The 14064-nt window shown below is 37.6% G+C and overlaps 1 protein-coding gene across 15 annotated transcripts in view; it reads left to right on the forward strand.

Annotated features, from left to right (window-relative positions):
* The window catches only part of Gapvd1 (GTPase activating protein and VPS9 domains 1), an 84314-nt gene that overhangs the window by 22742 nt on the left and 47508 nt on the right, over positions 1-14064 (forward strand). For 14 of the 15 annotated variants that reach the window (XM_063227358.1, XM_063227374.1, XM_063227401.1 and 11 more), the window contains exon 2: positions 6632-6849. In XM_063227358.1, coding sequence (XP_063083428.1) covers positions 6665-6849 — 185 coding nt within the window. In that variant the 5' untranslated portion in view covers positions 6632-6664. The remainder of the gene's footprint in view (positions 1-6631; positions 6850-14064) is intronic. The other variant, XM_063227363.1, reaches the window with a different exon arrangement.

A 14064-nucleotide genomic window follows, 5' to 3' on the forward strand; every position in this document is an offset into this window, starting at 1 on the left:
TTGACGTCCTGATTTCATTTCCTTTGAAAGTAAACCCTGTAGTTGGATTACTGGATCATGTGGTAGCTGTATTTTTAATTCTCTGAAGAACTTCTGTACTGTTTTCCATAATGGCTGCATGAAATTACATCCTCACCAATACTGTGCAAGGGTCCTCTTTTCTCTGCCTTCTCAAATGAAGTAGATGTCATTACAAGCAAATAAAGTTCTGTAAAAACCCAGAAGTCAGTTGTAAATATAATTATAAAGTAGATGTTACTGACAAAATGTTTGGATTAGTTGGTTGAGACAAGTGCTTTCTTGGAGTCTGAATTGTTTGAGTCTGTACTTCACTGCTGACTAGATATGTCAACACTTTCCTCGCTCATCAGACGAGGATAATGAGAGCACACCTGTCACAGGTTTGTGAGGGCTTACTGAGAAAAATCAGCAGAAGTCTTGGAATGAGTCTAAATTTTGGTAAGTTTAATATTAATATTTATTTTATTATTACTCTGATATTGTTGTTACTTTTATGAGACTAATTTATTAATATCTGTGGTTTTCTGTTGTCTGCAGAATGGTAAAATTTCCTTACTATTAGCTATTTGCTGTCTGAGTTTTATGTAAGTCATTCCTTAGCTCATGACTATTAACTTCTTTGGTCTTACAAGTGGTATCTTAGAAGAGCAGAACAACTTTATTGATTCTGCTTTTTAAATCTTCAAATTCTTTTCTTCAGTGTGTTGTATGATTTCTGTTTGGTGCAAGGCATCAAATCCAGGGCCATATACTCCCACTGCATCCTCTATTGACTGCATCCTCTATTGACTGTCATTTTTTTGGTGGGGGTACCAGGAATTAAACTCAGGATCTCACACTTCAGGCACTGTGTCACTGAGCTAAATCCTTTGTCCTTGATTGTCATTTTTAAGTGTAACTTGTTAGTGTTATTCTTTGTGTGTATGGTATTATTTTTTTAAAGAAACATGTAAGCTAGTAAACTTAATGCCAGTTGGATTAAGTTCTGTTAACATTTTTTTTTTTTTTTTTTTTGTACTGGGGATCGACCTCATGACCTTGAGCTTGCCAGGCAGGCGCTTATGCCACTGAGCTAAATTCCCAGCTGTATCTGTTAACATTTTTGAGCTTATGCCCGTCATCACTACTCTAGGATGCAGAGCTGAGTCTGTACCCTCAGTATTTACAGTTTAATGGGTGAGATAAGTAAAAGTGTAATAACTTGATAATCAGGCACGTGCTCAGAGGCTTGGTAGCACAGGTCTGTCTGTACTCCCAGCACTCTGGAAGGCTGAGATACAAAATTTTTTTCTTTTTGTTAAACCATGGGTGTTGCAAGTACCCTAATACTTCATTGTAAATATTTGAGTGTGCCTCTTTTAAAAGTAGGGTATTCGTCTATGTAATCACAATATCATTTTTTTTGTGTGTGTGTGTTTGTATTTTTACCGGTACCAGGGATCAAACTCATGACCACACGCTTGCAAGGCAGGCGCTTATGCCGCTGAGCTAAATCTCCAGCCCCTTACAATATATTTTATAAATAATAAAATCAGCACTATTTTTCTAATTCAGAGATCTGGTCCATGCTCAGATTTTTTCCCGTTGTCCCTATGGTGTCTTTTCTGTCCTTATTTTCTCCCAACCAAGACTTATGCATTGAATTTGGTTATGTTGCTTTAATCTCTGTTAATCTGGAACTGTGTCTCCTATTTCTTTTGTTGCTGCAATATAAAACTATTACAACCAAATGCACATTAGACTTCTGATTATTTTAAAATTTTAGCACTGATTTCATGCAAAAAACATACAGATTTTAGTAATCATACAGCAAAAAACATAAAGATTTGTTGACTATGCATCATTCATTTTGTTTTGAGGGGGATGCTTGGGATGGAGGATTGAACAATTTGGGCCTTTACACTGAGCTACATTTCTAGTCCTTTATATTTTTTATTTATTTTTATTTTACTTTTAGAATTTTCTTCAGTTTAAAAATGCACCACTAGGTGAAGAAATAGCTTTTTTGGGGGAAGGAGGCGTGAGATGGGATGAAAAAATATTAAAAAAAAAAAAAAGAAAAAAGAAAAAAGGAAAATTTTTATCTACCTGTGTATCTGCCCAGGCAAACACAGTCTAGGGTGAAGGCCACTGTACTGGTCCCACACTTCCAGCTTTCTGCAGATTCTAAAGTCAAAGAAATAAAACCTCTGGGATGTTAGTCCTGCAGGCACTTAGTGAACTCTTGGTGTGCAGTACTAAAATAAAGTTATGATTTGAGTTTAAAAAGCAGTGACACTGTCAGGAGACACTGAAAGTCCTGATAGCCACTCACTTGTTTGGACTGGATGGTGGTCACAGTTTCATAGCACAGCAACCCAGACGCACATGTGAATAGGCATACAGTGGGGAGTGAGGAAACCTCTGGTGGTGCAGGCTTGGCCTTGGCCCATCTAGGGATGGCATGGGACTCCTGTGCTTCCTAGACTGGACATGGTAGGCAGGAGAATGGATGCACCTTGATCCATAATGTTAAGTGAATAAACCAGACACACAAGCACACTTTTAGTTATTGTATAACTTTTTTATGGCGGGGGAAGATACTGGGGATCGAACTCACGACCTTGTGCTTTTACCTGGCAAGCACTTGAGCCACTGAACTAAATCACAAGCCCTGTAGCTTTTTTTTATATGAGAAACACAAAGTATAAGTAATTTAAAAAAAAAGTAGAAAACAGGGAGAAATCTTTTGCAAAAAGGACCCAGAGACAGCATGCAGAGCAGGGAAAGGGAAATAGAATGTAAAGAATTAAGAAATGTTAGCCAGCTGGGTGTGGTGGCACATGCCTATAATCCCAGCACTTGGGAGGCTAAGCTTAGCAGGAGGATCACTACAAACCAGTTTTGGCTACAAAAAGGAAAAAGAAAAAAGAAACCTTATACCTATCCCCAAAGAAGAACATAAACATCATATATGGCAAATATGTACTAATGAAAATGTTGAAAACAAATAGTTCAGTCTCTTCATCTTGTCCCAGCCCCACCTCCTTATTTATGTTCTCAAATATAAACTTAATCATATTAATCCCAATTTTAAAACTCCCTATCACTGATAATATGACAGGAAAAGTTTATACAATACTTAAAAATTTGAATTGTAAAATTTAGAGGACTTAACTACCATCTGTCTCTATAGCCTTATCTCTTATCTATACACTTGCTCTCATCCTCACACTTACAGAGCATACATGCAACCACAGACTGTAGCCAGCTCTGGTAGGTCTTTTAATGTACTGCCACTTTTTTGCTTTTGGTGCTGGGGGTTGAACTCAGGACCTCTTGCATGCAAGGCAAGACCTCTACCACTTGAGCTAAATCTCCAGCCCCTCTAAATGTACTTTAAGTTACATGTGTGTGCCTTTGCTTTGTTGACTCCCTTTATCTGAAATTCTACTTCCACACAACCATCTTCTTGTCTGGCAAAACTTATTTCTCCTTTCGCGTGTGTAATTCTTGTCTTCTAATACTAGAGTTTGGAGCCAGGTATGGTGGCACACCCCTGCAATCCCAGCATTCGGGAGGCTGAGACAAGAGGATTACTGAGAGTTTGAGGCTATCCTGGGCTACAAAGTCAGTTCAAGGGCAGCCTGATTTACATAGTGAGACCCTGTCTCAAGAAGACAAAAAAGCCAGCAAACAAAACCTAGGGTTTGAGACCCATTCCCTGGGGTTTGAGAATGTAACTCTTTATCATTTTTTCTTCCTTGTCCTTACTGTACCTTGTAGAAACTTCTGGCATAAAATTCGTAATACTGGGCATGGTAGCTCATGCTTTTAATCCTGGTGCTCAGGAGGCTGATTTAAAATTGTTAAATCTATTTCCTTAGGTAAAAGTGGCTTTAAATATATTTCTAGCTGCTACTATACTTTTTATTTTTGTATTCCTGGGGAATACAAAACCCTCTTTTTTTACTTTTTAAGACAGTCTTGAAATGTCACGAAGTACAAGCACTTGCCTGGCAAGTGTGTGAAGTTGTGAGTTTGATCCCCGATACAAAAAAAGAGAGAGAAAAGTCACGAAGTTACCCAGGCCGTGCTTGAACTTGTCACATAGCTGGCTCACACTCAGATTGCGGGGGCTAGAGCCACCAAGGCTGGCTATGTTTAATTCTCTCTTCTCTTCTCTTCTCTTCTCTTCTCTTCTCTTCTCTTCTCTTCTCTTCTCTTCTCTTCTAGACAGGGTTTTGATATGTAATTCAGGCTGGTCTTTTTTTTTTAAATCTTTTTCCTTTTTATTGGTACCGGGGATCGACTGCCTGCTTTCAAGGCAGGTGCTTATGCCGCTGAGCTAAACCTCCAGCGCCAATTCAGGCTAGTCTTGAACTTACTGTGAAGCCCAGGCTGGCCTCAGATTTGCCTCAGTAATATTCTTGCCCCAGCCTCAGAAGTGCTGGGGTTACAGGCACGTGTTATCACCCTCTACTAGCTATGTTTAATTCTTGTTTTTATCTTTGTTTTTTTGAGACAGGGTCTCCCTGTAATTCATACTGGCCTTAAACTCACTGTGTAATCTAGGCTGGCCATAAACTCACAGCGATCCTCCTGCCTCAACCTCTTTAGTGCAGGGATTACATGAGTGCTGGGATTGTGTATACAACCTCTCCCAGTTTGAGAAATCTTTGTCTAATTAACAGTTGCTTTGAGCATACAACATTGTGTTCTGCTGTTTGTACTGCAGATGTTTCAACTATTGGTACAAAACATTTATGGAAGCTAGATGTGGTGGTGCATGCCTGTAATCCCAGCAGTTGGGAGGCTGAGGCAGGAGGATGGACAAATTCAAGGCCACCCTGGGCTACAAGTGAGTTCAAGGCCAACCTGGACAAAAAACCAAAACCTAACCAAACGAAGTATTTGTGGCCTGACAGGCATTCTAGGTTTAAGGATAAAGCTTACTAATGTTTTTAAATCCATGTGCTGTAGGTATCCTTTTGTTTAGGCACTATGTAAACACTATTTAAACAAAAACTGTGTGATTCGATGGCAAATATTTATTCAGCTACTCCTGTGAAACCAAGCTCTCCCCTAGGCCCTGAAATTACAGCAACAATGAGTGAAATACAAACTCTGGCCCTAGTGTTGCTTAGGGCCTAGCAGGGAATCCAACCAGTAAGCACAATTAGTTCACAAGGAGATACCTGCAATAGGATGCTGGGTAGGAGCAAATGGTTTTAGGAAGTGGTATTTGCTCCTTTAGAAACTGTCCTACCATGTTTTTGTTCTTCTGTTTTCATTGGTTCTATCATGTTGTATCGTATTGGATTGTATTATGTATGATGGTATAACAGATTTTCTATGGAAAATGAGAGAGTAGCCATTGTTCATTTTCTGTTATTCTGAATGCCCTGTAATTCTTTCCTTCTCTTGAATGGTTTTATACTATTTTGTTATCTTTGATACTATTGTATATGAAGTTATGCTCAACTATTTCAAAGGAAGAGACATTATGGTAGTTACATTATGATAGTTAATATCAGGTTGTCTTCTGGTGAAATACGGTGTTGCTTACATTGTTCTGTTCTGATCTGCTTTGTTATGTCCTGTTTTGTTTTAATCTCTTTAAAAAATAAAATAAAATAAAAAAAAAAAGAAGAAACAGTTCTGTCTGAGGCCTAGTAGATATCTGATCAGAAAAGCCCAAGCAAAGTGAAGTCACCAGTTTTGCAGCTCTCTGCAGGAATAGCCTTCCAGGGAGAGGAATCAGGAAACAGGGAGGTTTTGAGAAGGGCCGACCCTCAAGTCCAGAGTGGGTCAAGTGGGTGGTGATGAGGCTGTGGAGGTACTAGGGAAGATATGCGGGCTTCCGATTTCATTTTGCAGATCTCAGAATGTTTCTTGTAGGAAGATAAAGTGATGTGACTTAAATTTAAAGGTTTATTCTTTGCTATGGAGAGAACAGGGTCCGAAATTCAAGAAAGGCAAAAGCGAGACTGGTTAGGAAGTAGTGGTCCTAGTCCTCCAGGTGAGGGGTGATGGCCTATTACCAATGAGATGGAGATTCAAACTGTCTTTGGAGATAGAATCCATGGGACGTGTTGATTACAAGGGGAAGAACATGGTCAAGGATGTTTCCAGGGCTGATAGGTAACTGGTCTTGAAGAGTTTATAGAGATTTTCATTGAACTGTGTGGTCACATTGGGAGTTTATTATTTTTTTTCATTTTTAATCTTTATTAACCAGTTTTTCTGTTGTGAATTTATAATGCTTCTGTAGTTTAAGACGATAGTTTTTTTAAAAAAATAAAGTCTTGCTGTGTAGCTACCCTTGAATTCTCTATAGTCCAGACTGACTTCAAACTTGTAATCCTTCTGCCTCAGCCTTCCAGGTGCTGAGATTACATGTGTGGGTTATCAGCATGGCAAGTTTATTTTTAAATTAGAATTAACAGTGATACTATGTATAATCTAAATTTTTTTATACTGGAAATTGAAGTCAGGATCTTGTACTTGCCAGGCAGGTGCTATGCCACTGAGCCCATAATCTAAATCTTAATGTATTCTCCTAACACTTTGGATAGTAGAAAAGAATTTCCTTGATGTAAACTGCCAAAATTCTTTATCTTTCCCTTAGTGATTGGCCTTTGTACCTTTCCCAGTTTTGAAGATGGTGAAGCTAGATATTCATACGTTGGCCCATCACCTCAAGCAGGAGCGCTTGTATGTGAACTCTGAGAAACAGCTCATTCAGAGGCTCAATGCAGATGTACTTAAGACTGCTGAAAAGTTGTATCGTACGGCATGGATTGCGAAACAACAGAGAATTAATTTGGATCGGCTTATCATAACCAGGTAAAGATTTTCATATGATGTGTTTTGTGAACTAGTGCAATTCTGTGGTGATTGCAAATTGTAACTAAATGAGTCTGTTCCCCACACAGTACATGCTACATATTGAAAATCAGTGTTCAGTCTTTGCTTATAAAATGTGCACATTTTATTAGTTAACTTAAATATGGCTATAGAAAATCATAGGTAAAACATTAACATTTTACATGACACTAAATTAGTTTTGTGCCTTTTATATGTAACATTTTGGGGCTGGGGATTTAGCTCAGCGGCATAAGCACCTGCCTTGCAAGCAGGCATTTGTGAGTTCGATCCCAGGTACTGATAAAAAGGAAAAAGACAAAAATAAACAAACAAAAAAATATATGTAACATTTTGCTACAAAGAATTGTCTTATGTTTTATTTTTTCATATAAATGTATATTTTCATATTTTGATATTTTGTTAAGTATCTCATTTTCTGTTATCCCAAGAAGCAATTTTTAATAGTAGTGCTAGCCAGATGTGGTTGCAGATGTCAATAATCTTTTTTTTTTTGTATTTTGTATTTTGTATTTTGTATTTTTAATGGTACCAGGGATCGAACTTATGACTGCCTGCTTGCAAGGCAGGCGCTTATGCCGCTGAGCTAAATCCCCAGGCCCAGATGTCAATAATCTTGGTACTATGGGAGACTAAAGCAGGAGGATCCCAAATCCAAGTCTATATAAAAAGGCAGTGCTAAAGTATGTTAAGTAGCCAGATACAGCTGTGTCAAAGCTGGGCATGGTGACAGGAGCTGGGCATGGTGGCCCATGCCTGTAATGCCAGCACTTAAAAGGTTTGAGGCAGGAGAATTTCTTGAGTTCAAGGCCAGTCCAAACTGCATAGTGAGGTCTTGTCTCAAAAAAAAAAAACCTAAAAAATAAAGTTTAAAGAAGAGATAAGAATAATCTTTGTTAGAAATAAGAGAAATGGTTATTTATGTGCTTGCAAAAATGATTGACTGGCAAGGGGCATTTACAAGTATTTTTTAAAAATTTGTTTTTAAACACGAAAAATACATTGTTTTCTTCCATGTCAAGTTGTTACATGACTAAAATGAATCAACTTGAATCTGATTGTTTTAAATCAGGCTATTAAAAAAATGAAACAAAACATAGGAGGGGGAAGAAAGACTGTCTAGGGATACAGTGTTAAGCCACTTTTACAATTCACCTTGCATTGTGGAGAATGAGGTGAACCATCTGCGTTTGTTCCCCTGCTGGCTTGCATGTGATGTCTTCATTACAGAGACAGAACCTCTGCTTTCTTGTCAGTTATTTGGAGCAAGAAAAATGTAACAGGTATTTTCCCAAATACCGTAAAATGCTAAGACTGACTAGCAACTTTCTTTTAAGTTTATTTTTTATATGTTCTTAGAATATTTTGTCAATATTATTCCTTCATCCATTCACCACAGCTCTCAAAAAGAAGAATTTCTTCACAGTTCTGTTCCAAAGAAAGTGTTTTAATTTTTTTGCCCATATAAAAGAAAATAAACTTTGCACTTATTCTTGGTACCTTACTTATAGGTACACTTCACTCTTTATTATCTGAAACACTTTCATTTGTGGCCAGATAGTTCAAGTCTCTTTTTCTATAACCAAACTAGAGCAAATTTGGAATTCAGTCTGAGTGTTTTGTTTTTTGAAATGAGATCTCACTGTGTTTTCCAGACTGGTCTCAGAACTGTTAGGCTCAGCTAATCCTCCTGCATCAGCCTCCCAGTTATCTGGGACTGTAACATGTGCCACTGAATCCAGCTGTTCTTTTATTTGGCTTTTGATTTTTTATTTTTATTTTTTGTTTGAGTCAGGATCTCGCTATGCAGTTCAGGCTGGCCTTGAGCTGACTTTGTAACCCAGGCTTGTCTCGAATTTGCAATGATCCTTCAGCTTCAGCCTCCTCAGTGTGTCACCACTCCCAGCTCTTGTTTTGTTTTGTTTCTGAGACTAAATCTCACTGTGTACTTGTAGTACAGGCTGGGTTTGAACCCATAGCAATCCTGCCTCCACCTGCCAAATGCTGGGTTATAGGCATGTGCCATCATGCCTGGCTTCTGTGTCTTAATTTGAGTGGTTATTACATGGATTTATACTTGCATGTAAACTTATGAAACTGCACATTTGAGATAGGCATTTTGCTGTGTTTTACTTAAATAAAGCTAAATTAGAATCAGATATGATGGTGTACACTTGTAATCCCAGCTGTTTAGGAAGCTAAAGCCAGGAGGATTGCAAATTGAAAGCCAGTCTAGGCAATTTAGTGAGATCTTGTCTCAAAATAAAGAGGGCTGTGGATGTTCTCAGTGTCAGCTGACAAACAAGTAAATAAAAAGAAGCTGAGTATGGTGGCATAAGCCTATAAAACCAGCACTTGGGAAAGCCGAGGATCATGTGTTCAAGGCCAGACTGGACTGCGTAGAGAGACCTGTGTCAGAAACAAACGTATGGTAGGTTATTTTAAAAGTTAGGAGAAAAAAAAAAAAAAGAAATATTAATGCTGTAGTGAACATTGTTATAGATTTTTATGCCCTCTCTTGGGTATATTTTGTTAGGATTTGTTTCCAGAAAAGTCTGGTCAAAGAATGTGATTCTGTAACTGACTTACTGTATTACTAGCATGTTGTTGTTTACAAGGTTAAACAATATACCTGATATAGACATAGGTTGTTTTTTTTTTTTAATTTAAAAGGAAAAAAGAAAAAATAAAACAGTGTAAGGGTACAAGTAATACAGAATTACAAAAAAAAAAAAAACGGTAAATCACTGGTTAATAGATTACATATTGTCATCTTAGAAATAGTTGTTCAAGTTACAGGATTAAAGCATACAGAGTGGACATTCAAACAGTGAGACTGCAAACAGTTCTGTTCAATGATCCAACAAAAACTCAGTAATATGGTCATCTGTCTTAACACACCTAAACACACTTGCAGTTGTATCCTTTAGAGCACTTTTTTTTCCTCTCTTTTTTACAACAAAATTTACACATTTTGGGTTTTATTACTCCCATAGTTCTTACTGCTTTTTTTTGGAAGAGAATAAAATCAAATATAACAAAACAAAGCTGTCAGTCAAAACCAAGGATAGACATAGCGCATGATATAAAAGCAGCGTACAAGATTATCAACAATGGTTACCATAATGCCTCTTGTTTCCTTAAAAAGAATTGCCTATATCATTAGGTATAATAAAGTTGAACAAAACAGTATAAAACAAGACCAATAAAACCTAAACATTGTAAACATTACAGGACTTCAAAAGAAGATAATAGTCAAACCAGAATGGGCATCATAGTGAATCTTATTGCCTTTGAAGTTGCTTATACCCTCAAATTGTGTTTTATTTTTTGAGACAAGGTCTTACTATGAAGTTCAGGCTGGCTCTGAACTCATTGTGTAACCCAAGCTGGCCTCAAGCTTTGCAGTGATTCTCCTGCTTCAGCCTTCTGAGTACTGGGATTAAATCAGGGCATTCACACTGGCCAGCCCATTTTATTTACTTCTTTTTTTAAATTTTTAAAATTTTTTTTTTTATTTAAAGAGAAAGAAACAAAAAAAATACATGGAGATAAAAAAGGGTAGAAATAATACAGAATTACAGAAAAATAAATGGTAAGAAATCGCCAGTTGATAAATTACATATTGTCATCTTAGAAATAGCTGTTCAGGTTACAAAACTAAAGTATGTAAAATGACATTCAGATAGTGACATTGCCAACAGTTCTGCTCAATGATCTAACAAAAACTTAGTAATATGGTTATCAGTCCTACACACTTGTTTTATATCTTAAAGAAGGTAAGATTAAACATATCAAAACAGAACAAAACAGTTCAAAGAAAAAAAACAATTTAAAGAAATACAGATTTCAAAGCAAGTCCACTGGAGTTCTTCACTGTTTATCTAATTGTCTCTAGTTTCTTCCAAATAGTTGTCCCCATCTTCATGCACATTAAATACATATATTATAGAACTAATCAAATCATTATAAGATAATGAAGGCTTTTTAGGTCTTCAAGATCTGACATTGGGGAACACAATAATAACTACCATCGTATCTCTCATTCTCTTCGTAGTAGCTGTCTTTATCTTTACGTATGCTGAAATTGAACTTAAGAGTGAATTGATCAGTGAATAATAGTATTGCTAGATTTTATATCATAATGCTACAAAATTAGCATTGGGTTTCTTAGTGTCTCTTCTTCTTCAGAGTATCTGTTTATTACATCTTGTATTATATAATTTGTTCCGGTAAATAGTTTTTAAAAAAAATCTTCTTGTGTGTGAATTTCTACATGTATGTCTATCCTCTCTGTATTATAGGGAAAAACAAATCATAACAAGACAGCAAAACAAATTCCTAGAAAAACATGCAATGAATAAGACACGTAAGACCACAGTATTAGGTGATCTACCGTAGTTACTATGCTTTCTCTTGTTATTTTCAATAGATTTGTCCACATCATCCGGCTTAATATAGTTAAACATAGTATCACCTAGCTATTTTTATAAAAACACCACTTTGAGGACATTGTAGGACTTGAGAGCTGTTAGTAATTAATACCAGTATGGATATCTTTTACATCTTGTCATCTTCAGAGTAGTTACCTCTACTTTTAGGGTTGATACTATCAAGCATACCAAATTCAAATAAAATCAGCCAAGGCAAAACTGTGGTCTTATGAATCATATTCAAATAAGATCAGTCATAGTAAAACAATATAAGTAATACAAGATTTCAGTTTAAGTTAATAGGAAATTAAGGATAGTTACCATGGTATAACCTGCTATTTTTGGGTCAGATGTCTGTGCCCTCAAATCTGATATGTGTGGACAGACCAGAACAAATTAAATTCAAACTAAACATGGCGATAAGACTACTATGTCTTTTAAATCCTGATACACTATTAACAATGACCTCTGCCTTTTTTTGTAGTGTATCAAAGCTATCTATACTAAAGACTATAGCTTACTGTCTCTGCCTCATGTCTGCTACTCCACTTTACTGCTATAATTTGTCCACCTTACTCCCTCATTCCACTGTCTGCCACATTCATTGAGGCCTTTCTGCCACTGTTGCTGGAATCCTGATATCCCTTCCTCTCTTACTCTGGAATGTCCTTCAGCACTCTCTCTAGGGTTGGGTTGGTGGCCACGAACTCCCACAGTTATTTTCTGTGAGCTCGAGTGGCTGATCAGGGTTCCTAACTGACCCTCGGTGGGTAGTTTTGACTTGTCCACAGCTCAGGCCAACGCACAATATATCTTCGGACCTCTGACCCATCCGGACCAGATTGTGTACATTCAGGTTTGGATTGATCTCGTTTGTGATCTTCCTCCTTTGCTTAAAAAGTTTCTCAAGGTATCTGACCATCAATTGGAGATTCCCTCTCTCCTGGCGCCTCTGAGACTTCCAGTGGGACCTGGGGCTCTGAGAAGGACACCTTAATGGGGGATGTGGGCTCAGAGCCCCATCAATCTTCAGCAGCAACTCTGAGTAGATAGCCAGTGATGAACCTGGTGGCGATGGAGTCTTCTGTGAGGGCAAGGCGTTACAGGATAGCTTTCCTGCTCTCTGGTGGTTAGGACAGTCACTCTTCCAGTGGCCTTTGAGATTACAATAGATGTAAAACCCCAAGGGAACACCAGAATTGGACATCTGTTTTGCCCAATGTCCTTTTTTGCTGCACTTCAAGCATGGTCTGGAAGGGGCTCAGGCAGCTCCACCTTGTGTTATTTATCTGTTTCAGAGCTCCAAGTGTCATTGTTAAAAGATTAGATTATTTTTTCTTTGATTTTTATTTCTGTTGTTGAAAACATGAAAAGCCATATTAAGAAGGTCTTATACGGGGTCCGAAGGCCAAGTTTAGCCTTTTGTCTTTGATCTGGGAAACAGTGGATTATATCTGTCTCTTCCACAGTCCCAATACATCTGTTTTTTATCTTGGGTAGGTGTACAGCTTTAAGTCTATAGCAACCATGTTCCTAAAGGTTTCCCCCTTCACATCTCTTTAGACCTTCTTTTGGGATGGACTCAGCAAAGTCCACTCCTCACTGTTGAAGTTCACTGCCACATCCTTAAAGGTCACCACCTCCTTTGCGTAGCTTGGAGGCTTCCCAGGTTCTTTCTAAGCAGTCCACAGCAAATAGAAGCCACAAATTGCGGTCTAGCAAACATCTAGCTCTCCCTTTTGGGTCCCGAACTCGCAGTTGACACCATGACATCGGAAGACCTTTATTTATTTCTTGTGAGGTAGGATCTCAGTAAGCCTCTAAATAACCCATGCTGGGCTTGAACATGGGTTCTTTCTGCCTCAGGCTGCCAGAATGCTGGGATTACAGGTGTGCACCAACATTCCCATGTTTTGTTTTAATATATATTCAAAAAATATATGTATATATATTTTGTGTGTGTGCGTCATTTTGAGACAGGATCTCACTATGAGTCAGGCTGGCCTTGGGCTCACTTTGTAGCCCAGGCTGGTCTCCAATTTGCAATGATGCGCTTGCCACAACCTCTTGAGTGTTGGGATTACAGGAGTACATCACCACTCCCAGCTTTATGTTATATATATTTTAGTACTTAAAGCTTTCTTGTGTCCATAAGTAAGCAGGGTTTTTTGTTTGTTTGTTTGTACCAGGGATCAAACTCATATCCTCATGCTTACCAAAGCAGTTTTTAAAATTAAAAACAGTTTTAAAATTTAAATTTTTAAGTTTAATTCATAGAGTGCAGCTATGGGCAATAGTTGGTAGGACTTATAAATTAATACTATTCATTGAAAAAAAATTTTTTTAAGACAGGGTTTCACTATACAGTTTAAACTGGCCTTGAACTTGGTGGTCCAGGCTGACCTTGAACTTCCTCCCTCAGCCTCCTGTTCAATTTATTACTAACTATGAAGGGTTGACATTTTTGTACTTTTTGGTTTTGTCTATCATTGCTCATTCACACACTGTTGATCAAAATGATTGTAGTAGTTGAGAATGATCTCATTATTGTGACTATAATCAGCTCATATTCTTGTGTTTCAATATAGTATGTGGTATGTGTATATATATAAATTTTTTTTTTGTCTTTTTCCTTTTTATCGGTACCAGGGATCAAACTCACGACCGCCTGCTTGCAAGTAGGTGCTTATGCCGCTGAGCTAAATCCCCAGCCCCTTATATATAAATTTTTTTTGTACTGGGA

Source organism: Cavia porcellus, unplaced genomic scaffold (genome assembly GCF_034190915.1).
Source record: "Cavia porcellus strain 051 isolate PalLab524CR breed Dunkin Hartley unplaced genomic scaffold, mCavPor4.1 scaffold_1, whole genome shotgun sequence".
Classification (NCBI taxonomy): domain Eukaryota; kingdom Metazoa; phylum Chordata; class Mammalia; order Rodentia; family Caviidae; genus Cavia; species Cavia porcellus.